The sequence below is a fragment of the Vicia villosa genome, linkage group LG6 (genome assembly GCF_029867415.1).
Source record: "Vicia villosa cultivar HV-30 ecotype Madison, WI linkage group LG6, Vvil1.0, whole genome shotgun sequence".
Lineage (NCBI taxonomy): Eukaryota > Viridiplantae > Streptophyta > Magnoliopsida > Fabales > Fabaceae > Vicia > Vicia villosa.
The window spans coordinates 24,465,082-24,493,017 of NC_081185.1; the positions used below are offsets into that span (position 1 = coordinate 24,465,082).

General features: G+C 36.0%; 2 protein-coding genes across 2 annotated transcripts; both read right to left on the reverse strand.

Annotated features, from left to right (window-relative positions):
- Window positions 1-17,221: 17,221 nt before the first annotated feature.
- LOC131609023 (uncharacterized) lies at window positions 17,222-17,894 on the reverse strand. Its single transcript, XM_058880649.1, has one exon. It carries the CDS (start codon window positions 17,892-17,894, stop codon window positions 17,400-17,402), a length of 495 nt encoding a protein of 164 aa, XP_058736632.1. The 3' UTR covers window positions 17,222-17,399.
- A 567-nt stretch (window positions 17,895-18,461) lies between these two features.
- Window positions 18,462-27,606, reverse strand: LOC131609022 (geranylgeranyl transferase type-1 subunit beta-like). The gene is made up of 10 exons (XM_058880648.1): window positions 27,245-27,606; window positions 27,105-27,163; window positions 25,825-25,964; window positions 25,648-25,703; window positions 25,479-25,555; window positions 20,330-20,375; window positions 19,748-19,872; window positions 19,158-19,225; window positions 18,978-19,065; window positions 18,462-18,763 (listed from the first exon to the last, which is right to left on the reverse strand). The coding sequence occupies exons 1-10, from the start codon at window positions 27,492-27,494 to the stop codon at window positions 18,614-18,616; spliced, it is 1,059 nt and encodes a 352-aa protein (XP_058736631.1). The 5' UTR covers window positions 27,495-27,606; the 3' UTR covers window positions 18,462-18,613.
- Window positions 27,607-27,936: the final 330 nt, after the last annotated feature.

Consider the following 27,936-nt stretch of genomic DNA (forward strand, 5'->3'; position numbering starts at 1 on the left):
CCTCAAGAATTACTATCATGAGACTCCAAGAAAATCCGAAAATTTTAGCGCAATGGCCAACACGAGTCATGTCAGGCAACACGGATGGCTGTGTTGGCCCCCTAGCTTTGGCCTCACAACATTTGACTCTCAGACTTGCTGGCACGAGCACCCGTGTCAGCCCCCTGCCATTCCTCCAAGTCCCTTGTATCAGTCATTTCCCTGACACGGGCCATGTCAGGACCTCTGCATTCTTCAAAAATCTTCTGAGATACTCCGCACTCCGATTTTCCTTGCATAAGTCCTTCGGGCTTTTTGGCTTAATTTAAAACAAACAGAACTACCACAAAAACGCATAAAATGCAACAAAAGGACATAAACCAATAAAATAAACAATGCGAGAAGGGAATTGCTAAAAGCAACAATAAGTAGAAAAAACAATAAAAAAAGATGAGACAAAGTGTTATCGATTTTTGCGGATTCATGTCGAATAAGTGACAAAAAACTAGTAGAATTGGTGACCGATCAGTAAGCTTTCCCAACTAAGACACGACTGCCCGTTGAAGTAGGCCATAGAGGAGATGTTGTCCCATTAGTTGAAGACCCTTCTAGTTTGTTGATGAGGGGTTCAAGAAGGGGTTAAACTCGAGTATTTTGATATCTTTGTTGGAAATTTGTTTAGGAGTGCACAACGAGAAATGTTTCTACCATTTCATACCATTGAGGTGAAGAAAAGATAATGATGTTTAAAACATATCTAAAGACGATGTCAATGATCTAACATAGACCTAAGATGGTAGATGTTAGACTCACTTGTTTAGATAAGATGGTATGCTTGGGGAGTGGATGGTATTTAGTGCTTGATCAGAAATGAGAGAGAAATTGTAACACCCCATACATACATTGCCTAGGATATACGTATATGACATTAAAATGGTACTCGAAAATCATAAACATAAGCAGCGGAATAGATAATGTATAAGTACAAGTACAAAAGCCCAAACTGTCATGGCCAAAATACATGAGTTCCAATTGGTACAAATACATATCCATAGTACAAAAGATGTAGATACAAAAGATCATAAACTACGACAGAACGCATCGCCAAGAAACATCAACTCGAAGCTAAGTCATCTTACCCTTGCCTCGATCCTGCCTTGAACCACCTGTAAAAAGAATAGTTGGAATGGGGTGAGATTACTAAATCTCAGTGAGTCTCCCTATCCTACGGGTTCACTCAGTTCTACAGGGAACATGCAACAAAATAGATTCACCGAGAATCCAGGTTATCCTCACGGCCAGGTACAAACACAAACAAGGGTACACCATCCATGGAAGTCCCATAACTATCCAAGAAGGCATCAATAACAACAGGCTCAACGCCATCACAAACAAGTATGCAGACCCGTACCCATGTACGAGGAATCCAGGAGTAAGTGTACGTCCCACTAATTAGGCTACGCAATCCACACCCTCGGTGAGTAACCAAGTACATAGCATCAAGAGACATGCACAAGCACATCGCAAGACTAATCGGATACTCTTCCTAAATGGAATCCATCCGAGATGAGTTATCACAGTGACATTGCCTAAATGGCATCCGGCCCCATCATTGTCCACACGCAGATGAGTTACGCCGAGTGCAAACACGCCTTCTTGACAGTACAAGCCCACCGGGCGAAAGCCTAGTGATCTTGCCTACGTGGCATCACTAGAGGTGAATCGGAAGTAATGTCGCCTACATGGCATTACTTCTCCACCATACCAAGCACGCTGATGTGTAACGCAAGTGTGGAAGTGCCCCCTTCGGCCCTCACAAGCACATCGCAATGGTAGCTCAGGTGTGTTGAACATACCGAGAACGCTAACGTGTAACGCAAGTGTGGAAGTTCCCCCTACGGCCCTCACAAGCACATCGCAACGGTAGTAAGTGTTCTATGCGATTTACCTCCTAATAGTATAGGCCTACTCCGATTCAAGCATAACACACATCACCGAGATCACACAGCACGGTATAAGCCATCACACAGGCAATCATATTCTAATGTTCAACCGGAACAAACGAAATCAATAATAATAATACCACAATATAATCCACACCATTTGTATTTCACAACATACAAGCATATCCAAGGGATTTCAGTCATATCATGGTCTTTTACAATTAAAACATATATCATAATGCTATACAAGTCATAAGAGGCCTTCGATTCCGATACGAAGCAAAACTGCACTCATAGTGGAGAATTATCAATTCTGCATCAGACTAGTTCGCTACAGCGAACTCAAACAGAAGCTAAACTTCTTCAAACCCATGTCAGCTCGCTACAGCGAACTCCCAGCGAAGCCCCGATTCGCTATAGCGAAGGAAAGTTCGCTACAACGAATAAATCAATTCAACTCCCAGGTTTATTCGCTACACAGTTCGCTACAGCGAACCATTCGCTACAGCGAATGAAAGTTCGCTACAGCAAACTCTGCAAAATCAGCAAAATGCAGAAACGCATTTGGGGTCCCCAAGCCCCAAATTTCTACATGCAGCCATTGATGATCGAATAATAAGCTATAGTAAACATGCATATACTCATTATTACCAGAATGGAGGGTTAAACATGCAATTTGTAAGATCATTGAACATTTACTCTCAAAACCCCCTTTAACCCCAAACATGGCATAAACCCCATAGAATACCCCAAGGTCTCTATCTATGAGAGTCACCTGATTAAGCTGGGGAAGAAGCTCCGAAAATCAGAAGTGGATGATGAAGATTGATGGATCAAAGGTGCATGCAAAGCTGAAAGTTGAATGGGTCTTCTTCTTCCTTCCTCTCCTCTCACGTTTTCTTCTTCTTCTTCTTCTTCTAAATTCTGTTTTGGCTTCTAAAAATGAGAAATATCCCAAAACCAAACAATCCTTTGACTTAGATAGAGTGCAAAGACTAAAATATCCCCCAACTAGACTTTATTTACCACAATGCCACTTGGTTCCATCTCAACTAAATGGAATTCCTATCATTTAATCTCTTAATGAAAATTAGAGTATTACAGAAATATCTCAAGTTAAAAGAGTATGTATTTGAATTTGATATTTACCTCCGTTTTTTATAAGCCCGGTCCTAAGGTTTATGGGTCTAGTACCTTAAGTAGTAAAGTAGTTGTATGTGTTTTATTAATTTGTTAGGTATTCTAACCGTTTTGCTTCGGTCAGATCGAGTCATTGGCCCCTCCCGATCGCAGTTGCGGGGATCGAACAGTGGTTCTCCCACCAAATCCAGCGCCAATCACCACTGAACCAACTAACAATTGGTTCTTGGATTTGTATTCTTATTAAATCGTTATAAACATCTCTAAGCCAGGCAAAAATACTAAGAATAAATACTTGCAAATGAAAGTCTGCGTCCCAACATAAGAAACGTCTGGTTATCCGACAAAGAAGAGGTTTTAACGAAGCATTAATTTGCATAGGGCTGATACAAGCGTCAAGCACCATTTAACAAAGTGACAAATTTGGTAAAAAGAGATGCTCTGGTTTTATGGCTTTTTGCTACACAACAATGCCCGTGAATATGTTCTAGTGGGTCACGGCCGAAAGGTACCTGTTTTTAACCCCACTGCCCACTATCACGTTGAAGAAGAATCATAGTAGGTCAGAATAAATAAATAATAATGATAATAACAGTAATAAATATGACTTTATGTAATAATACTTTTCTTGAGCTCTTTTTGTGTTGCATGTTAAAGATAGTAAAATGTCATACACTGATATAGGCAACATAGGTTTTCTATCTATTTTTATAGTGTGAACACTACTATGGACTGTAAAAGTTAAATAAAAATATTTGACTGACCAAATACATTTTGACTGTATAAAAAAATAAATTTTAAGCACAGCCACATTGGTTTAAATTTCTTATAAATTATTTTTTATGTTTAAGTTGTATTTGTTTTTAAAAATCATTCTGTTCTGTAAGAAAATGACTTTTATGCTGAAAATAAAAAATGTCATTGAATAGTCCCAGGCCCCCCATTCTACAGGCTCCGCCTTCTACGCCAAAATAATAGAGAATGTATGCGGCTAATATATAAATGGATTAAATATGTTTAAATTTTTTTTTAAATTAGGTTTTTTTTTTTTTGTCTCTTTAAAAAATTTCATAGAAGAATTATTTCTTTAAAAATAATAATTCCAACTTTTGATCTCTTTTGTTAAAACTGTAGTTAAATCATTTGTTAAATAGTAAATTGTCGCTAAAAACCGTCGTTAATTTAGTCGGTAAATTATAAAAACGGTCGCTAATTTAGTCGGTAAATTATAAAAACCGTCGCTAAATTGTAGGAGGGCAAAAAATTAAAATTTTTTAGTTTAGGGAAGTATTCTTTAACGAAATTTTTTAAAAAGAAAAAAAAATAAAAACTTTAAACATATTTAACTTTATCTATATAAAAAATTTGTTTTATTATTTCTCTAACTCTTAATTTTATTTATTTTTTATCCTCTTACTAAATGTTAACTTTGCAAATTCATTCACTCACGGATAAATTCTATCATCATTTTATCAATTATTTTTGATGTCATAGCAGAATAATTATAATAAAAATAATATGCAATTAATTTAATTTAAATAAAAAATAAGTATAATTAATTATATGAGCAATGCATATTCACTATATATAAGAAGAAAAAAAAGAGAACATACAGGAAACAGAGGTCGGCACATTTAGTTAGACCTTCTGTTGGTACTATGTACGACGACTTGTGTTTGTATATGCAAGAAGATGTGCCTTTCATAATTTAAAGTTTTTATATTAGAATAATAAAAAGAGAACACATTGCACCCATTTGTGAAAAATAAAGGGCAATCGTATGGTTACTGTTTGTTTTGACTTGAAGTCAAACTTGTGTCAAGAATAAAGGGCATCATTGTCATTGTATATTTGACTTGAAGTTAAACTCGTGTGAATATGATACTTAGTCTTTGAATTTATTACCATCAATAATGTTAGTTTCTGAATTTCATTAAATAGTAGAATAGTCACGCAATTTGCTCCGCGTATATCAAAAATAAATACATTTTCAAGTGGTACCACCATCCGTATTTGATATGAGTTGGAAGAAATGTCCTTGAGTGATTCTTCCCGATCATCAAATCCTTCAACATTGCAATTTCTATTTGCTTCGTGTTAGTTTCGTGTTGCTTCGTTTTAATGGCTTTTTCGAAAACAAAGTTATCTCAAGTCTTCTTCCTCTTAGCACCAATAACAACTGTGTCATTAAAAGCAACCAATTTCACATACAATCAAAGGGCAATGACAAAAAAAAAAAACTACTTTCATTCATGTATGTATGATTGAAACATGATTCCATAGAGGAAACAAAATCCGTATAAGACTCACCACTAGATCAGTTTGACCAATAACATCATTGATATGAGCGATGCGGTTGGGATTTTTTAATAATGATAATAATAATAATAATATAAAGCAATTCAACTATGTCACGTTTTCACACTTACTTAATCAGAAATGATAAATCTATAACTTTTTTTACACTCACACCATATTTATATGTATTTATAGTATGCATAAGTTTTACTTTTTTAATATTTTATGTTATCTTGATTTTTGTGCAAATTTTTTTCCTTTGTTAAACTTTACGGTGTAAAATACAGCGTAACAAAAACTGGTGTATAAATAGTACTACATCCGTTCTTTTATATTAGAGACACTTCACTTTCATTGAATAATCAATGTATCTGGTATGTATATTGACTAGATACATTAATTATTCAATGAATCTAAAAAAGTGAATTGTCTCTTATATAAAAGAACAGAGGTATCTCTCTTATATATATATATATATATATATATATATATATATATATATATATATATATATATATATATATATATATATATATATATATATATATATATATATATATATATATATATATATATGGTGTTGGGAATATTTAGTACGATGTTGTGTACATAAATATTAATAATCACTTAGTTCAATTTTCAAAAGATGATGATGAAAACAGTACTTCGACAAGTTAGGGTTATTGAGATATTAAATCATATTAGAATCATGAAATTAAATATTAACAAAATCTCTCATCAGTCAAGGTCACAAACTCATCAGAATTATATCTTGTAGAAGGTTGTCTCTGCCTGTTAAACCTCTTAAGTTGAACTTGAGATGATTCTGGAGCTTCACCAAGATTCTCATCTTCTGACATATTTTTGTCCCATTCATCATCATTATTTGGAATATTTGCATTATCTTCAAGTTGTTGATCATCAACATAATCATATGACTCACCATTCAGATCATCACCACCAATAGCATCTAGATTATGACTAGGTAACCGAACTGAATCAACATTAGAAAAACTGATATCTTTCTTGAGTCTAGTCTTCTTTACCTTACAAATGTCTTCAATATTTTGGTCTTACATGAACACCACATCGCGGCTTCGAATAAGCTTCTTCCTACATGATCATACATGTAACCAAACTCATATTGCCCATAGCCGATGAAGATGCATTATTTTGACTTTGCATCCAACTTGGATCTTTCATCCTTTGGAATATGCACAAAAACCTTACAATTAAATACTCTCAAATGATCATACTTGACATTCTTTCCAAACCAAATTATGTTGGAACTTCACTATTCAAAGCAACAATAGGAGTGAGATTAAGAACATGCATTGTCGTGTAAAGTGCCTCACCCCAATAATTATTTGGAAACTTAGCTTCAGAGAGCATACACCTTACTCTTTTAATCAGTGTTCAATTGAGGAGTTATAGGACGAGTCTTTTCATGTGCAATATCATGCTGCTTGCGATAAGAATCAAATGGTCTACAATATTCACCACCATTATCAGAACAAACACGTTTCAGCTTCTCGCCTGTCTGCCTCTCTACCAAAGCTTTGACTTATTTGAAATTCTCCAATACTTGGTCTCTTGTCTTCAAGGTCTAAACCCATAGTTTTCTGGAACAATCACCAATAAATGTAACAAAATAAAATGCATCGTTAAAGAATTTTACCTTTAATGGACCACATACATCATAATGTACCAATTGAAGCAACTTTGACTTCCTTGAGGGAGGATGTCTCTTGAAAGATACTCTAGTCTGTTTACCAGCCATACAATAAGAACACTTCTCCAAATATGCATTCTTTAATCCAGTAAGAACATCCTTTTTGGCCAAAGTATTCAACCCTTATCACTAATATGACTAAGTCTTTGGTGCCAAAAAGATGCTTCCATGTCGATAGCATTCACACTGTCCCTAGCAACCAAAGCTTATGTCCAATATAATTTAGAAAGCTTCTCCCCTCTAGCCACAACCAAGTTACCGTAGTTGAGCTTCCACTTTTCAGAACCAAAGTGATTGTCATAATCACAATCATCAAGCATATGCACAGAGATCAAACTAAATCTGACATTTGGAGCATGTTTGGCACCTCTAAGCAACAATTGCATTCCCATGTTGGTATGTAAGAAACCATCACCAACACCAATTACCTTAGATATACCATCATTACCCATCTTTAACACTCCAAAGCCACCAAACATATAAGATGCGAAGAAATCCTTCCTTGGTGTAACATGCAGCGTAGCACCATTGTCAACTATCCACATACTCTCGTCAAATACAAGATTAACAGAATCGTGATCATAGAGAATAACAAGATCATCACTAGTAGTAGTAACACGATCATCATCACGATTTCTTTTTTCAGACTTAACTTTCCCCCCCTTTGTTATCCCTTTTCCACTAATAACAATACTTCTGTAAGTGTCATGTTTTGTGACAATAATGACACTCCAAATTCTTGTATTATAGCTTTGAGTTGCCTCTGATATTCTCTCTACCACCCTCTGGTTCCTTTTTCTGACTTCTCCCCCTATTTTTAGCGACAAGTACCTCAGATTTAGATGAAGAATCATGTACCTTCCTTCTCATCTCCTTATTAAGAATACCACCCTTAGGAGCAGAACTTGTGATAGAAATCTGAAACGTCTCCCAAGACTCTGGTAAAGATAGCAATCGAAATAGTTCCAAACATTCATCATAAAATTTAATATCCATTCTCGATATTTGATCAAGGAGCCCTTGAAATTCACTCAAGTGATCTGAAATAGAAGTCCCCTTCTTATACTTCAAACTTATGAAGCTATTTAACAAGAACAATTTATTATTCCTTGATTTAGAGGCATACAAGGACTCTATCTTATCCCACAAAGTTTTTGCAGGTGTCTCATTAGCAATATGATTATAAATATTATCTTCTACATATTGTCGAATAAACCACATACCTGTTGATGTTCAAACTCCCATTTTTCGTCAGACACGAAATCCAGCTTTGCGGAACTAAAAATCGGTAAATGCAATTTCTTCACTGATAGTAAGTATTTCATCTTACACTTCCATAAATGGTAATTATAACCATTCAACAATAACATCTTCTTCTTTGTATTTGACTCACTATTACGGAAAACCCATTTAACAACAGTTGGAAAATACATATAATCACGCGGGTCCTGGCATTGTTATGTAGAGTGTTGTCGTAAATGTGTTACTTACAATCACAATCATGGGACCATTGTAGTATACTAGAAAGCACGCGCTATCACAACGGTTAGTTAACTCGACCGTTGTGATAGACCTAAAGGTCTCAGGTTCTATTCTCAACAACGATATTTTGGAGCATAAATTACAACTCATCATGGTAACATTAGATAACCGTTGTGGTAAGTACCCATAGTTTGTTATATACTACATATATTGTTTGTTTTTCCATACACCTCATTAAAGAAATACAACCATTCAAATTGATGAAGAAGTATATAATCTGAAAATTAAACTATTCTTGAAAATCAACTTAAACAAACCACTGTTTTCCGAATTGCATACCTCTCACCATTCATTTCCTGCTCTTTAACACATAAAATATGGTTCAATGGTATGATTCCTTTATTACATTGATTCCTTCAATTCTAGTTTAATTTGAGCAACATCCATTTATTAGTTGGGTCTACCTCATTGTTGTCGCTTATCATTGTGATGGTTATGATAAATTATCATCATAACAATCACGATGATAAGTGACGACAATAAGGTAGACCCAGCCAATAATTAGATTTTATTCAAATTAAAATATAAGAAAAAATATCGATGTATTGAAGGAATTAGGTCATTGCATCACATTCTAAATGCTAAAGAACGTGAAGTAAATGATGAGATGCAAGCAATCTATAAGCAATCTATTTTCATATTATAATTTTCTATGTCAATTTATATGAATGTACTTTCAGTGAAATGTTAATGAAACAAACAATCTATATAGCATATAATAAACTATACTTCATCTACTGTTAACCTGTATAAGAATTTAAAGAACAAAACGTTGGCAAGTCACAAGAAGCCTCTTTCTTGTGACTTAGCAATGTCTTATTCTTGTTTTAAGAACATTTGTCAACGACAATATCATACAATAACACAACAAATACACGCAACAACATAAAAAAAAACATACATTTTAGGACGCACCTTTTATAGAAAATGATTGTGAAAATGGAACAATTATGAAATTTGTGAGATATTGGATCGAACTCTAGTATTGTCGAAGGGTAGCTTCTTGGTTCGACAGTTCGACAGAGTTAAGCATGAAGTCGAAGGATTGTTCACATGCTGGTGTCGAAGTGTGCATGCTGTAGTCGAAGATGGGTCTAGCATGCAGATGTCGAAGATGCTAGGGTTGTTAGCATGTTAAATTAGGTTTTAGTGTTTAAACCCTAATTTGTTAAGTTAGCTTGTTTATTAAGTTGGCTTGTGTAATGGGCCTTGCTGAAAAAGCCCATTAGTTAGTATGTTAGGTTTTATTATAAATAGCATACTAGTCTCTCATCATTGCTAAGCTGCAAATCCTAATTTAGGGTGAGAGAGGTTATTTGTTATTCTTGTAAACTTGTAATCTTGTTTTAAGAGAAAGTGAAAGAATAGCAGTTATAACCAATTCTTGTGTTCTTATTCTCTTCCCTAATTCCCTATTATACTTTGTTATTGGTATCGTTTTTCACAACAAATTGGTGCGGTGAGCGTGGAGAAGATGCCTTCAACAAAGTATGAGATTGAAAAGTTCACCGGAGTGAATGATTTCGGTCTGTGGCGCTTGAAGATGAAAGCCCTACTGGTTCAGCAGGGTTGTTTGGAAGCGTTGAAGGGAGAGGCAGCCATGAATGCAGAATTGACGGCAGCGGAGAAGACGAATATGATCGAGAAAGCACACAGCGCAATTTTGTTGAGCCTTGGTGATAAGGTTCTCCGGCAGGTATCAAAGGAGACGACGGCATCAGGGTTATGGGTGAAACTTGAAAGTTTGTATATGACCAAATCGCTGGTAAATCGACTCTACCTGAAGCAAGCCTTGTATTCATTCAAGATGATTGAAGACAAAGTATTGGCTGAGCAGTTGGATATGTTCAACAAGCTGATTCTTGATCTTGAAAATATTGATGTGAAGATCGATGATGAAGATCAAGCGCTGTTACTATTGTGTTCTTTGCCTCGATCACATGCTCACTTCAAAGAAACTCTCTTGTATGGAAGGGAGTCCCTGACGTTTGAAGAAGTTCAATCAGCCTTGTACTCTAAGGACTTGAATGAACGAAAGGAGCATAAACCTTCGACTGTTGGCGAAGGTTTGGCCGTTAAAGGAAAACTCTTACGAAAGGATGGTAAGTTCGACAAGAAGAAAGGCAAAAGCCAGTCGAAGACTTACAGTGGCGAAGCATCTGGCATTCGATGCTACCATTGTAAAAGGGAGGGTCACACAAGAAAGGTGTGCCCTGAACGCCTGAAATATCATGGAGGTAAGGATAATGGCAACGCTGCCATTGTTCAAGATGATTTCGAATCATCGGATGTTCTTGTGGTTTCAAGCAGTGACTCTAAGAAGGAGTGGATTATGGATTCAGGTTGCACTTGGCACATGACTCCAAACAAAGACTTGTTCGAGGAATTATATGATCAAGATGGTGGATCAGTATTGCTGGGAAACAACAAGGCTTGCAAGATTGCAGGTGTTGGATCTGTAAGATTCAAGCTCCATGATGAGTCAATAAGGTTGTTGACTGAAGTCAGGTATGTTCCTGATTTGAAGAGAAATCTGCTTTCTCTTGGTGAATTCGACAAGAAAGGATATGTTTTCCAAGGAGAGAAAAGTATCCTAAGAGTCATGAAGGGTTCGAAGGAAGTCTTGAGAGGCGTGAAGAAACAAGGCTTATATACCCTTGAGGCTGAAGTTGTAAGTGGATCGACAAATGTTGCATCCACGAAACCTTTGTCGAAAACAGAAATCTGGCACATGAGATTGGGCCATGTTAGTGAAAGGGGTCTGGTCGAATTAGGGAAACAAAATCTGCTTGGTGGAGACAAAATCGAAAAGCTGAAGTTTTGTGAACCCTGTGTACTTGGAAAATCTTGCAGAGTGAAGTTCAACAAAGGCAAACAAAGAACACATGGATCCCTTGATTACATCCATGCTGATCTTTGGGGGCCTGCAAGGTGTCCATCACACTCAGGAGCAAGGTATTTTCTATCCATAGTAGATGATTATTCCAGAAAATTATGGGTATTCATCCAGAAGACTAAGGATGAAACTTTTGAGAATTTCAAAAGTTGGAAGACTCTGGTTGAAAATCAGACTGGCAGAAAGGTCAAGAGGTTGAGAACCGACAATGGCCTTGAATTTTGCAATGAGGCATTCGACAGTTTTTGTGCTGCTTCTGGTATTGCAAGGCATAGAACTACTGCAGGTACTCCACAGCAAAATGGTTTGGCTGAAAGGTTTAATCGAACTATTTTGGAGAGAGTCAGATGCATGTTGACTAGTGCGGGGTTAACAAAGGTGTTCTGGGCTGAGGCTGTTTCGACAGCAACATATCTGATAAACAGATGTCCTTCGACAGCGTTAGATATGAAGACACCTGAAGAAGTTTGGTCGGGACATCCACCAGATCTCGACAAACTGAGAGTATTTGGCTGCGTAGCCTATGCTCACATTAGGCAAGACAAGGTCGAACCTAGAGCTCTGAAATGCATGTTCATGGGATACCCTGAAGGAGTCAAAGCTTATAGGCTATGGTGCCTAGAGCCAGGTCACAGGAGGTGTATCACCAGTCGAGATGTAGTTTTCAATGAAGCTGAAATGGCTTTTAAGAAAACTGATGATGTTGGTCGAAGTACAGAAACATCTGACGAAGAGCTGGAACAGGTAGAGATTCCTGTTGAGGTGGAGCATGTTGATGCTGAATTGCATATCCCAGATGAAGTCGAAGAAGAAGCAGAAGATGCTGAAGTTGAGGAAACTGACGATGACTACCTATTGTCGAGAGATAGGTCGAGAAGAGTCATCAAGCCACCTCAGAGACTTGGATATGCAGATCTTATAGCTTATGCCTTAATCTCTGCAAGTGAGGTTCTAGACGAAGAACCTAGAGACTATAAGGAAGTTATGAGGAGTCGAAATAAGACTGAATGGCTGAAGGCCATGGATGATGAGATGAAATCTCTTCATGATAATCATACTTGGGAACTGATCAAGAAACCTGTTGGGGCAAGGTTAGTCAGCTGTAAATGGATTTTCAAAGTTAAGGAAGGAATTGAAGGAGTGACGTCGAAAAGATACAAGGCAAGGTTAGTTGCAAGGGGTTTCACTCAGAAAGAAGGTGTCGACTTCAATGATGTGTTTTCTCCTGTTGTGAAGCATAGGTCCATTCGAATGTTGCTTGCCATGGTGGCACAGTTCGATCTTGAACTGGAACAGATGGATGTGAAGACTGCGTTCTTGTATGGTGATCTAGATGAAACGATCCTGATGAGGCAACCTGAAGGGTATGTCGAAAAAGGGAAGGAAGATTATGTGTGCAAGTTAAAGAGATCTTTGTATGGGCTGAAACAATCTCCTCGACAGTGGAATAGGAGATTCGACAAGTTCATGGCACGCATAAGTTTCATTAGAAGTCAGTTCGACCACTGCGTTTACTTCAGATTTCGACCTGGTAATTCATTTGTTATTTTGTTGCTTTATGTGGATGATATTCTCATAGCAAGCAACAATGTTGAAGATGTGATGAGGGTGAAGGCTGAACTCAATAAGGAGTTCGATATGAAGGATCTGGGAGCAGCTTCCAGGATTCTTGGAATTGACATTCGAAGAGATAGAAAGAAGTCGAAGTTATGTCTATCTCAAGAGGCATATCTACGGAAGATTCTTGAAAAGTTTGGTATGTCGAATTCGAAGCCAGTTGTGACTCCAACAAACCCTCAATTCAAGCTGAGTATTGATCAGTGTCCCAGTACTGATGTCGAAAGAGCCTATATGAATAGCATTCCGTATGCTAATATAGTTGGTTCTTTGATGTATGCTATGGTTTGTACTAGACCCGACATAGCATACGCAGTAAGTCTTGTAAGCAGGTACATGGCGAATCCTGGAAAGGCTCATTGGCAAGCATTGAAGTGGATTTTAAGGTACATAAATGGGTCTTTGAATAGAGTCCTAATTTATGGTGGAGCCTTGGATGAAGATAGTAAAGCAGTAATAGAAGGATATGTCGACTCTGATTATGCAGGTTGTATGGATTCCAGAAAATCTATTTCTGGATATGTTTTCACTATGTTTGGCACTGCAATTAGTTGGAAAGCAACACTTCAGAAGGTTGTTGCTCTATCAACCACTGAAGCGGAGTATATTGCCCTAACTGAAGCTGTGAAAGAAGCATTGTGGCTTGAAGGTTTTGCAAAGGAGCTGAAACTTCAAGGTCGAGGTATCACTGTTAAATGTGATAGTCAAAGTGCAATACACCTGTCGAAGAATTCAGCCTATCATGAGCGAACTAAGCACATTGATGTGAGGCTGCATTTCGTCAGAGGAGTAATCGAGCGTGGAGAAGTCCAAGTGCTGAAGGTTTCGACTGAAGACAATGCTGCTGATATGATCACCAAGACATTGCCGAGTTGCAAGTTTTTCCACTGTATGCAGTTGATAAAGCTGCATGAAGAAAGCTAGTCTATTCCTTGACGTTGTAGAGTTAGGTCCAAGGTGGAGATTTGTGAGATATTGGATCGAACTCTAGTATTGTCGAAGGGTAGCTTCTTGGTTCGACAGTTCGACAGAGTTAAGCATGAAGTCGAAGGATTGTTCACATGCTGGTGTCGAAGTGTGCATGCTGTAGTCGAAGATGGGTCTAGCATGCAGATGTCGAAGATGCTAGGGTTGTTAGCATGTTAAATTAGGTTTTAGTGTTTAAACCCTAATTTGTTAAGTTAGCTTGTTTATTAAGTTGGCTTGTGTAATGGGCCTTGCTGAAAAAGCCCATTAGTTAGTATGTTAGGTTTTATTATAAATAGCATACTAGTCTCTCATCATTGCTAAGCTGCAAATCCTAATTTAGGGTGAGAGAGGTTATTTGTTATTCTTGTAAACTTGTAATCTTGTTTTAAGAGAAAGTGAAAGAATAGCAGTTATAACCAATTCTTGTGTTCTTATTCTCTTCCCTAATTCCCTATTATACTTTGTTATTGGTATCGTTTTTCACAACAAAATTCATCTAGTTTTTTGAAGCTATGAAAAAGAAATATAAGGTAGATAAAGTTTCCACAACAACTTCATACTTCATATATTTTTTTTCCATAACTACTCAAACTATATGTACGATAGTCACGCATGCGCTTTGTTAAGGTGGTGAAGACGAATCTGAAAAAATCATAACAAACATTTATCAACAACAACATACAACAACAACAAAGCTAATGACGATGAAGAAGAGAAAAAATATTATGAAAATCATGTCAAACAAAACAACAACATACACGAAAACGAGAAAATAAGGAAGAAGAAGAATACCTTCATGTATGACGAACAAGATAAATTGTTACCACTTATCTGAAAAACACTCATATAGAATAGGAAAGTTAATAACAAAGAACAATATTGACAGCTATTATGTAGAATAGGAAGGCTAATGACGAAGATGAAGAGAAAAAACGGGTTCTAGGATTTTGCTGTGAAGGTTACGACAATACTGTCAAGAAGCGAGAGTTTATTCGCTTATATATAGGTAAACTTTTCACAACAAATTTCATTACCAACCATGGTGATAGGTTTTATATATATATATATATATATATATATATATATATATATATATATATATATATATATATATATATATATATATTATTCGCTTATATATAGGTAAACTTTTCACAACAAATTTCATTACCAACCATGGTGATAGGTTTATATATATATATATATATATATATATATATATATATATATATATATATATATATATATATATATATATATATATATATATATATATATATATTATTCGCTTATATATAGGTAAACTTTTCACAACAAATTTCATTACCAACCATATATATATATATATATATATATATATATATATATATATATATATATATATATATATATATATATATATATTATTCGCTTATATATAGGTAAACTTTTCACAACAAATTTCATTACCAACCATATATATATATATATATATATATATATATATATATATATATATATATATATATATATATATATAGAGAGAGAGAGAGAGAGAGAGAGAGAGAGTGGGAGAGAGTGAGAGAGAGAGGGGAGGGATATTCTTACTCCAAGAGTAAGTTATCAAGACTTACTCCCCATCATGACCATTGATTTTTCTCAATCTAATGGTTAAAGTTAATGAGTATTATTTTTCTCTCTCCACATTTAATTACTTATTAATCTTAACCATTAGATTGAAAAGAATCAATGGTCATGATGAGGAGTAAGTCTTAATAACTTACTCTTGGAGTAAGAATATCCCTCCTCATATATATATATATATATATATATATATATATATATATATATATATATATATATATATATATATATATATCACAACGGTTGTAAGAAGAATCATACTAATATTCTTTTATTTTTTTTAAACTAAATAAAAAAGAAAAGGTGCGCCTTAACATTAAAGGAATAAAATATTTTTAGGACGTTGAGGTTCAAACTCATAAAAGCTTGATTTTATCACCACATTGTGATCCTAACTACCGTTATTATATCCAAAGAATTTTTAATTTAAAAATAAATAAAAAAATGTTAGTGCATGAGAATTGAGATGTCACCACGGTGTTTGAAAGAATCGTGGTGACTTGGGCGTTGTTGTTTGCACGTTTTGTAGTAGTGACTCCATCATTCAAACAAGTAAAATCCCTTAACCAAGAGCTTTGATGCCACTCTGACGGGAAATTAAGACACAATAACAAACCAATACGTAACGGATATAAAATTATCCACACTTGTAAGAACCTTGAGGATCAACAACAAATATAAGACAACAAATCAAACAAATGAACGCACAAAAGAACACCAATATTCTTAATGTGAAAAACCCCTCAATAAAACCATAATTCGTCCAGACCACAGAAATAGCTCCAATATAATCAGTTGAGGATACAAGAGAGTTTTAAAGTGATTCACAAACAAGTGCTAACAACTGCAAATCACAAAGCAAAACTAACTTACAAATAAGAATAAAAAAGCTAAAAAAAATAACTCAAATGTCCAACTCTAATGCAAGGCACATATCTCTCAGCTCAGATTTTGTTTTCAAATTCTGAACGGTAAAAAAGTTAGATGCATGAGTTGCGAACATGCCCTCAAAATTTCAGCTCGATCTGACGGCGAACGAATCGGGAATCGTCGATTTAGTGAGATTCATGCAGAACAAATGGGAATAGATTTCTCTCTTTTAAATCCTTATTTTCTCTCTATCTCTCTTAACCATAAATTGACACTCTACACTTAAATAAATGAGACAAATGAACTATTCATGTTTGAGTCTTTTTCCACGTAAGAATGGAGCCCAAACCCAACAAAATCAACTTTCATTCATTCAAGTTAAATTTGTGAAATACATAAGAAAATACCATAAATCTAACATTTTGAAGATAAATTTGAACAAATTTATACTTCTAACTTCATACCATTGATCCATATTTCTAAATTTATAACATTGACACTAAAATCATTAATTTAGTTTATAATAAATCAAACCTGAATTTTCAATATACAACAGAAAATCATTCTAACAAAATGAAAATCAAACAACATATTTATTTAAATAAGGGAGAGAATAAAACAATACAAATGAGTAATTCTAGACTAAAAAGATGACTTTATTAAAACTACCAATCTCCAATCAATAAAGATGAGAAAATTTAGAGAGAAAGTGAAACATCTTTCTATTACATATTACAGCCAATAACAAAATCAAACAACATCACCAGAAATTTCATCAGTAGACAAAAAACTAAAAAATATATAAATCCGCAATACACCCTTTGTGATTTACATACTTTCTTAGCAATCCTTCTCTATGGAACCCAACTTTTTCCAACACTCTTTGAGAAGCCTTATTCTCCACAACAGTATAAGCCTCCAACCTTACCAAACCGGGAAATTTTTGAAACATTTTAGACAAAAGAATCTTCAATGCTTTGGTGACTATACCTTGACCCCAATAGTTGAACCCAATAGCATAACCCAAATTTGCACTATGCTTCCAATCATTATAAGAAAGAATCCAAAAAACTCCAATGGAGTGATCATCAAGACATATTGATTGGTATGATGGGTAAATCCATTCATTTTTTATGAAATTCAAAGCTTCCTCTCTTGAATTACACATCTCTAATCGTGTATTTTTAACGACTCTATCATCGCCTAACCACAACAACACATCTTCGATGCCATCTTCTTTGAATGGGCGGATAGAGATCCTTGACTGATCTATTGCATTTGCCATAACCAAATGACAATGATAATGATAGCTAATATATGTTAGTATTTATATGCCAAGAGAGTGATTAGAATAATAGACACTACATGTCCATTATTCACAATTATTTATATATATATTGGTAGCTGTCACGGTTTGTTATTTGATATTTGACAGTTGACTAGTTACATAATTGTGATTATTATTTGTTAGCTAATTATGGTTCATTGTTGTTCAAATAAGTTAGTATTAAAATGCTAGAACCCACCAGTAGTGATTGCTGCAGGACTTGATAGGAAGGACAATGGTTCGTAAGGGGAATATATAATTTTTTTAAGTTTTGGAATGAAAAATAAATTCCTCAAACAAAATATTATTCCAACAAAAACAACTCTGAGTTGAGTAGAAATTAATAGGTGTATCACAGGTCAGATTTCAATTCCTGGTTCAAATCAGTTGAAGAAACATGAGGAGGTGTGTGAATCTCCTGAGCACGAAGAAGAGTACGGTTTTCCTTCAATCCAGACATCAGACAAACATTCAATTCGCTGTGATGGTCATCAATTTGCAAAGCTTAAGTTCAAATATCTTTAGTATAATATTCAGAAGACAAAAAAGGATCTACAAAAGCATTTGTGTCTAATAAACATAGGCATAGAGGAAATCAAGACTATAAATCTCTAAGTGTCTGTTTGTGTTTAATAGTAAACATAGACATAGATGAACTAAGACAATAAATCTCTAAGTTAGACTCCAGTTGCAGCTATGTCAGTGATTCCAAGTTCCGAACAAAGTGACTTCAAGCCAGATTCTTCCAACAGACTGAAAGCAGCAAATCCATAGTAGGAATGGTACAGATCTGGAAACTCACCAGGGAATTTGCTGAAACCACCATACTGGTGCAAAAACAAACATAAGCAGCAAAATCAGTTTCAAGATTAATTTGGTGCTTGGATAACACCATGGAAGCACGGACACAGACACACCATTTTTTCAGAGGTGTCGGTGCTACTGAGGATAACACTATTTATAAACTCAAATTGGCAATTTTCAATTCTCTCCTTAAAATATATGACACATTGTATGAAAAGAAACTAGTAACTGTAGTACCTTGTATTGACAGGAAACCAAAAATCCGCGTAGAGCTTTATTATCGACAAAGTTGCAGCCCCCTAGAATTCTTAGAACGGCTCCAATCCTACCAAAATATATGATTCCTGTCAAGGCTTTGACAACTTACAAATGATAATTGTAACGTAAAAGTTGAGTAAGGCTTGATATTATTCTTACCAAAATGCATAACAAGTATCGCTAGTTTTATTCGGTCTACCTTGAAATCCACCATCAGTTCCCTGTCTCTGAAAAGGAAGCCAGAGTAAATGAATCTTGACCAGAAGAAAAGACAATTCATTCATGTGATTCATGTGTTAAAGTCAGTGTTGTCAAATATCGGCCATGGCGGTGCCGTGGCCAAATAACGTGGCAAATTTTGGCATTTTTGCCAAGGTCCACCATCCACAATCAATAAATATTACCCTTTAACTTGTTATTGTAGAGAAAGAAATAGTCAAGGATATTATACGAAAAAACTAATAATTTAATTGAATGAAACAAATTTAATGCTTTTTATTGGTATATGATAAAAACCTCTATAGCACTGACACCTCTGAAAACATGTGTCACTCTCCGTGTTGACATCGACACTCATGATTACGTTCAATTTATTCATTATTTTTTCAGATTATTACCGGTGTCAATGTGTTAGTGTTGGTGTCGTGTCTGGTGTTTGTGTCCGTGCTTCATAGATAAAAATGAAAACTAAAAAGGAGAGGATGTGCTACAATCTATTCGGCTTATGTAGAAAGAGTTGGTATGCAAACCTGCAAGATCCAGTCCAACAGCAATGGCAAATCTATCAAAGAAGACAAATTACAATTTGAGAGAACATTGTCTTCGATAAATCCCATTAACCGGAGAGACGCAATAGCGCAATAAGTTGCACCACCTGTGACACTAAAACAAGTAATGTTGATAAATATTTTTTGAGCAATAATGAACATTTAAATAAAATCGATGAAGATTACATTTCAAGATGCTCCTACTACCAACTACCAAGTACCAACCAAGACATCCTAGAAATGTATCAAGAAATCTTTCATTTGAAGGATAATAGCTTTAAAAAGTAGGAAATTCATGCAAAACGTTATGATAGTTGATGCAATTTTAAAAATTTGGACCGAAAGACAGTTTGACAACTAGTTGAACCACAAACCAGCGCTGTCTCTGGTTCGGTTATTTGAGCAGTTTAAGGCAGTTTAACCATGACCCAAATGTCTCGATAGTTCGATATGCAATTCGATTTTTAAAACATTGAAATGATATGACATATAACATTGTAACTGCCTTTCTTCCAATATAAAATTATGTCTATATTATGATAAGAGATTGTTGTTTGAACTCACCGTGAGACTCTGCACCAGGAACTAATCCAAATCCACCATCATAAGACTAGAAAGAAAAAAGGAAAAAGAAGGACATCAGTTTTATCGATGTACACACACACGTTCATCGAAAATGCATGTTCATAATACTATAATAGTACGAGATAATATTAACTCGTTTTCCATCACAAGTATTGTCGGATGCAGTGTTGTTAAATATCGGTTATATCGCCGATATACCGTTTTTTCATATCGGAATTTGCCTATCCGATACGATATCCGATATTCCGTTTCAATTTCGCGACGCTCCGCATTTCGGCCGTTTTCTAGTATACCGGTATATCGGTTCTGAAGTTCATATCAGAATTTATATTTATCTGATTTTTTTCAATAAGTTATATTAAATAATAATTGAAATATTGAATGTGAAGAGGTGGAAGGAAAAAGTAGGCTACGAGGAGGTGGAGAGGTGGCCAGTAATAATTAGTAAGTAGGTTGTGAAGTGTGAAGAGGTGCAGACTAATCAAGTGAAAATGTGAAGAGGTAAAGTAATACTCCCTCCGTCTCAAAATTGCAAAGAGGACACCTATTGTGAGACGGAGGGAGTAATAAAGTGGAGAGTTGTATGAATATTAACATAATCTTGGTAGTCTCGAAAATAGAAGTGAATGTGAAGAGGTATATTAATTGGTGTGATTATATGTAGGACTAATAGGAGTCATAGTCCATCACCATAAATTTCTCTTCACTATTTTCTTTCTCCACATTCATTCTTCCTAGTTGTTGAAATACGAGAGACTAAGAGACATTTGAATAAACCGTGTGTTTTGTAAAGCACTACGGAGACTTTATTATATATAGAGAGATTACAACTAATTATATGATATAGTCGATGTGGGACTATTCTATATACAAATATTATTAACACTATATATTTACAAATATCAACACTCCCCCTCAAGCTTGAGCATATAAGTCAAATGCACCAAGCTTGCCACATATATAATTAGTTCTGGGACTTCGTAAAGATTTTGTAAACACATCTGCTAATTGATCATTGGAGTTGACAAAGCTTGTGACAATGTCGCCTGATTCAATCTTCTCTCTGACAAAGTGACAGTCTATCTCAATATGTTTGGTCCTCTCATGGAAGACTGGATTTGAAGCAATATGCAATGCAGCTTGATTATCACAAACAAGTGTCATTGGTCTTGCTTCTTCAATTTGAAGTTCTTTGAGCAACTGTTTTAACCAAATGAGTTCACATGTTGCCATTGCCATGGCCCTATACTCTGCCTCGGCGCTTGATCTTGCAACTACATTTTGTTTTTTACTTTTCCAAGATATAAGGTTTCCTCCAACAAGTACACAATACCCAGAGGTGGATCGTCTATCAATGGGTGACCCTGCCCAATCAGCATCGGAGTATCCAACTATCTGAGTATGTCCTTTATCTTCATACACGAGGCCTTTTCCCGGAGCACGTTTGATGTATCTCAGAATTCGGACAACAGCATCCATGTGTTCTTGGCAAGGAGAATTTAAGAACTGGCTTACCACACTAACTGCAAAAGAAATGTCCGGACGAGTGACTGTGAGATAATTCAACTTTCCAACCAATCTCCTATACCTTCCCGAGTCAGATAGGGGCTCCCCCTGATTGGGTAGGAGTTTGACACTTGGATCCATAGGAGTATCAGCTGGTTTAGCGTTCAACAAACCTGTTTCTTCCAAAATATCCATAGCATATTTCCGCTGAGAAATCACCAAACCATCTTTAGATTGGGCTACCTCAATACCCAAGAAATAGCGGAGTTTACCAAGATCTTTTGTCTGAAATTGATTCGAGAGATGTTGTTTTAACTGGAGTATTCCCTGCTGATCACTGCCAGTTATGACAATATCATCCACATATACAATAAGATAGACACACCCTTGGGTAGAGTGACGATAAAACACAGAATGATCAGCTTCACTACGGACCATACTAAACTGTTGTACGACAGTGCTGAATCTGCCAAACCAAGCTCTCGGAGATTGCTTAAGACCATAAAGCGACCTGTGTAGCCTACAAACCATATCTGAGGACTCCCCCTGAGCAACAAATCCAGGTGGTTGCTCCATATATACTTCCTCTTCAAGATCACCATGTAAAAAAGCATTTTTGATGTCAAGTTGATGAAGAGGCCAATGTCGAATGGCTGCAATGGCTAGAAGAAGTCTAACAGATGCCATCTTGGCTACAGGCGAGAAGGTATCACTATAATCCAACCCAAAAATCTGAGTGTATCCTTTGGCTACCAAGCGAGCCTTAAATCGATCAATCTTACCATCTGGACCAACCTTCACTGTATAAAGCCAACGACAACCTACTAAAGATTTTCCAGGGGGTAGAGGGACCAGTTCCCAAGTACCACTGCTTTGAAGAGCACACATTTCGTCAATCATTGCTTGCCTCCACTCAGGTTGAGATAATGCTTCACCTGGAGTGTTAGGAATAGAAACAGAAGACAAAGAAGACAAACAAGTATACTGCAGAGGAGAAAGACGATGATAACATAAATCAATATAATGTGGAGAAGGATTTCGTGTTTGACGTATACCTTTTCGAAGGGCAATCGGAAGATCAGACTCAGGTTGCGGGATCGGATCCAATGATGGCGAAGGCATCAGAGGAGAGTCTGCAATGACCTCAGGGACATGTACTGTATCAGGGATAGGTACTACCTCAGGGATAGGTGTGACAGACGTGGGTTGACGACGCTGATATGTTTGAAGTGGGCGAGAAGTGGGGGGGTCAACCGTAGGGCTAGAGTGATGGTGGATAATGGGAAATGGGACTTCCGGAAGAGGTGTGGGAGTACTATCCTGAAGGGGTTCCGGAGTTACTTGGCTGGACTCGAAATATGGAACAGACTCGAAGAAAGTAACATCGGCCGATACGAGGTATCGTTGTAGAGTATGTGAGTAGCAACGATAACCTTTTTGGGATCGATGATAACCAAGAAAGACACACTTTAGTGATCGAGCTGATAGTTTATCAAGACCAGGAGAGAGATTGTGTACAAAACATGTGGACCCGAAGACTCGGGGAGGAATTGGGTGAAGTGGGGAATTGGGAAAAAGGATTGAATGGGGGATTCTATTGTTAAGGACTGATGAGGGCATGCGATTTATAAGGTAACATGCCGTTAGCACAGCATCCCCCCAAAACCGAAGTGGAACTTTACCATGGAGAAGTAGGGTCCGAGTAGTTTCTACGAGATGCCGATTTTTGCGTTCGGCTACCCCGTTTTGTTGAGGTGTATGAGGACAAGATGTTTGGTGGAGAATACCATTGCCGGACATAAAAGTTTGAAATTGTTGGGATAAGTATTCACGAGCATTATCACTTCTTAAGGTACGAATAGACACACCAAACTGAGTTTTTATTTCTTTATAAAATTTTTCAAAAATAGAGAATAATTCAGATCTATTTTTTATTAAAAATAACCACGTGCAACGTGAAAAATCATCAATAAAGGTGACAAAATACCTAGACTCAAGTGTAGAGACAGTACGCGAGGGACCCCAAACATCAGAGTGAACTAAAGCAAAAGGGGATGAAGCTCGTTTATTGACTCGATTTGGAAATTGACTACGAGTGTGTTTCCCTAACTGACACGACTCACAATGTAAATTAGACACCTTCGATAAACTTGGCACCAACTTCTGTAGTTTAGGAAGACTAGGATGACCTAACTGAGCATGGATAGTGAGTGGGGAATCTTTGGCTGAGCATGCCTGAGATGACACTGAGAGGTAATAAAGGCCTTGAGACTCACATCCGACGCCAATCGTCCGTCCCGAATTCCGATCCTGCAGGGTAACATTACTATTAGTGAAAGTGACAATACAATCAAGAGACCGAGTTAAACGACTGACTGAAAGTAAATTAAATGGACAATTAGGTACATAAAGAACCGAAGTAACAGAGAGAGAAGGTAGAATTTGAACAGTACCAATCCCTTCAGATCGGGTTTGAGAACCATTGGCAGAAGTTATAGTAGGTAAGAAACCCGAGGTAGAGAGGGAAGTGAAAAGATTTTTATTACCAGTAACATGATCAGACGCACCAGAATCAAGGACTCAGGATCCAAGAGAAGATGATTGAGAAAGGCAAGCAGATGAATTACCAGTGTGTGCAATCGAAGCAGTATAATCTGAGTTCTGATAATTTTGATACCACTTGCGAAAATCATCGTAGTTTGGCGTAAAGTTCTGCGTAGCCATGAGTATCAGATCTGGAACAGTTGCACGGTGGCAAGTGGGGCGATGGAAAAATCGTCGGGATCGACCGAATCGGTGGAGACGTTTCTGCCGGTAAGGTTAGTTAGCCGGAAGGTTGCCGGAAACAATAGCAGCAACAACGAATGGCGGCGGCGACTGGAGAAATTTGAAAACAGATGCCGAAATGAATCACGGCAGTGTATGGAAGGCAAACCGGAGTTATGACACGGTTTGCCAAAAAATTTCTCACCGGACGACAGTGGGTCAACCGGGTAAAGCACGGTAAAGATTGTCTCTCAATAGGCTCTAGATACCATGTTGAAATACGAGAGACTAAGAGACATTTGAATAAACCGTGTGTTTTGTAAAGCACTACGGAGACTTTATTATATATAGAGAGATTACAACTAATTATATGATATAGTCGATGTGGGACTATTCTATATACAAATATTATTAACACTATATATTTACAAATATCAACACTAGTCATTCATCTCATCCAGGAAATTCTTATATCCTTTCTGTTTTCTTCTCAATTTTGTTTTTTGGTTTCATTTCTTCTAGTTTTCTCAAACTAGTTTCTTTTCATTCCATTCCATTGGGTTCTCTGTTTTCAAGTCCTTAAACCCTCTGTTTTTATACATTTGTTATAGTATGGAAAGCGGCAGTGAAGCATCAAAACTTTTTTAATAATTGTTTATGTTAGGAGCTTTTATATGTGTTTCATGTTTTATATTATATATAAATATTTATTTTAACCGCCTCTATGGTTTCCGCTATTTGCCCGTTACGATATCCGATATTTCTCATATCGGGTTTTTGGTGATCCGATATTTTCCGCGATCCGATATTAACAACACTGGTCGGATGCAGTTAAATTCTGCATATTTGCACAAACCTGGCATTTTAATATGTAATTCTTGACTTTTTCCTTGTCCATGCCATTCCAGTTACCCAGCATGAAACAAATGGCAGCTGAAAAAGTTAATTAGTTAAAAATTAATATAAAATATACCATGATTATCAACTAGTTAATATCACTTCCACTACATGTATTTTTCTCTAACCTGCACAATATACAAACCTAAGATCTGTTTCGCCACCGGATTGAATAGGCATGAAACTGTCAAAATAGATCAAAACTTCATGAATAAGAAGTAAAGTAACTCAAATTACTGACATGGCTAATGCAGAATAAGGTAAGCATAAAGGACATGACTCTAAGCCAAATTTCAAAAGCTGACCTTCCATCGGGCTGTTGAAGATTCCTCATGGAAGTCGATATTGATTCAGAATCAAGATTGGAAAAATCATAACCAACGATTTTCAATATGGATAGGGCACAATAAGTACTCGCCAAGTGACTATTGTTATGGCAAAAAACCTTCCAAAAACATAACAGAAACAACTTAGTATCACTTTAAATTTACCAATTTGAGATTATCAATGAAGCACTGATACTCTAAAATCTATGTCGTATCGTATATGATACATACCGATACGTCGATACGCTCCGATACACCACAGATACATATCGAAGAAGTACCCGAAATTTTTTATTTAAGGAATAAAAAAATTCTGATATGTCGCAATAAGGCGGCGACACGCCGCGTTACACTGGGGACACGTCTCCAATACGCTGCGGAAACGGTTAGTTAATCTCCTATTCATATTTCTAGAACATGAATCAATCTTCCTCATCCTTAATTCTTCTTTTTCTCAACTTTAATTACCTCATCCCTTTCATTTTTCTATTACAATAATCAAACTTTTTCTTTAATTACTTTTCTCTCAACTTTAACTATTTTTTTTTCATAATTCCTTTACCAATTACTACCAAATTTGCAAACCCAATTGGTTTTTGTTAGAGAACGATTTAAATAATGTTTAATTTTAATTTTTTTATATACATATCTTAAGCATATCATATCCTAGATTTTCCGATGACTGACATATCCCTTTATCAGATACGTATCATATCCAATCGTATCATGTTTGTGCTTCATTGGAGATTATCTACTGTCAGATGAACTTGTCATCCGTTTTGGAAGCAAAGCTTAAGAAAACAATTAATGGCATCCTCACAACTCGGGGTTTTAAAAAACGGTCCGCAACCGCAAATACGGCCGCGACAAAACGGTTTTGACAGATGCCGATACCGATACCGTTATCACCGTTTTCTATATTGAAGAACAAATTGTCATTAATTCACACTGCGACGACCGCAATACACCTGTACCAACCGAAATCGCGAAAACCTTTACGCGACCGTGACGCGATGGCGGCCTTTTTTAAAACCTAGTACAACCTATTTTCAACTTAATTCCATAAGCAACTCAATGAAAATAACTTATAACTTATATGAAAAGAGTTTCACTTTATTCAATCTTTCTGTTATAAAAATAGCATATTCATTCATAAAATAAGCACTTAAAACTTATGTGATAGGTTTTTATGCTATAAATTAAGAAAAAGAAAAAAAAAATATTAACAACTGAAATTCCAAATTGAAAATAATCCAAACCCCATTTTCATCAGGAGGAAACTGTGAACTTCTAGAACCATGAAACCCATAGAATTGCCCTACATCAAAACCCTTAAAAATCAATAATCTAAAAATCAAATTATTCCAATTCAAAACAACAAACAAACACATTCACATACCATTGTTAGGATCAAACGTGGTTCCACGTCGAACTTGAAAAGACAAAACCCAATTGGCAATAGCTTCTTTCTCAACGTTTTGGAGAGCGTTGAGGATGTCAAGGGATGAGATAACGAAGTAAGCGAGAGTGAGGTGGTTGATTTCTTGGGATTCGTATGGGTTTGGGAGCAAGTTGTACATCATTTCAGTGAATGTGATGTGGAGATCTTTGTTCATGGTTTGCAGTGATGATGCTTCGGAGGAACTCATCGGTTGCTGTTGCTTCGGATGCGTGACTGTCAATTTTCAATGATGTGGACTCTCAAACAAAACAAAATAGAATAAAGGGTTTAATTTAGATGATTTCTCACTACACCTCGTTCGGATGCACTTTTTTTAAAAAAAATTAGTTTTTTTCCGTAAGTGAGAAAATAAGAATATTACGTAGCTACATTTACGGAAGAGTTTGAAAAGAGTGTTTGGTAGATGTATTTTGATTTTTTCAATTAATTGAAAAAATTTTAACGTAGATGCATTTACGAAAAAAAAACTACATTTTTTAAAGAAAATATGATGCTTTCGGAAGTGTATCTACGAAAACTAGAGACAAAAATGAAATTTGGTGCGGTGTGTAAGAAATCTATGGGGTGCATTGAGAAATTGTCTTAATTAATATATACATCCTTTTAAATCAAATTACTTCATCATCTCA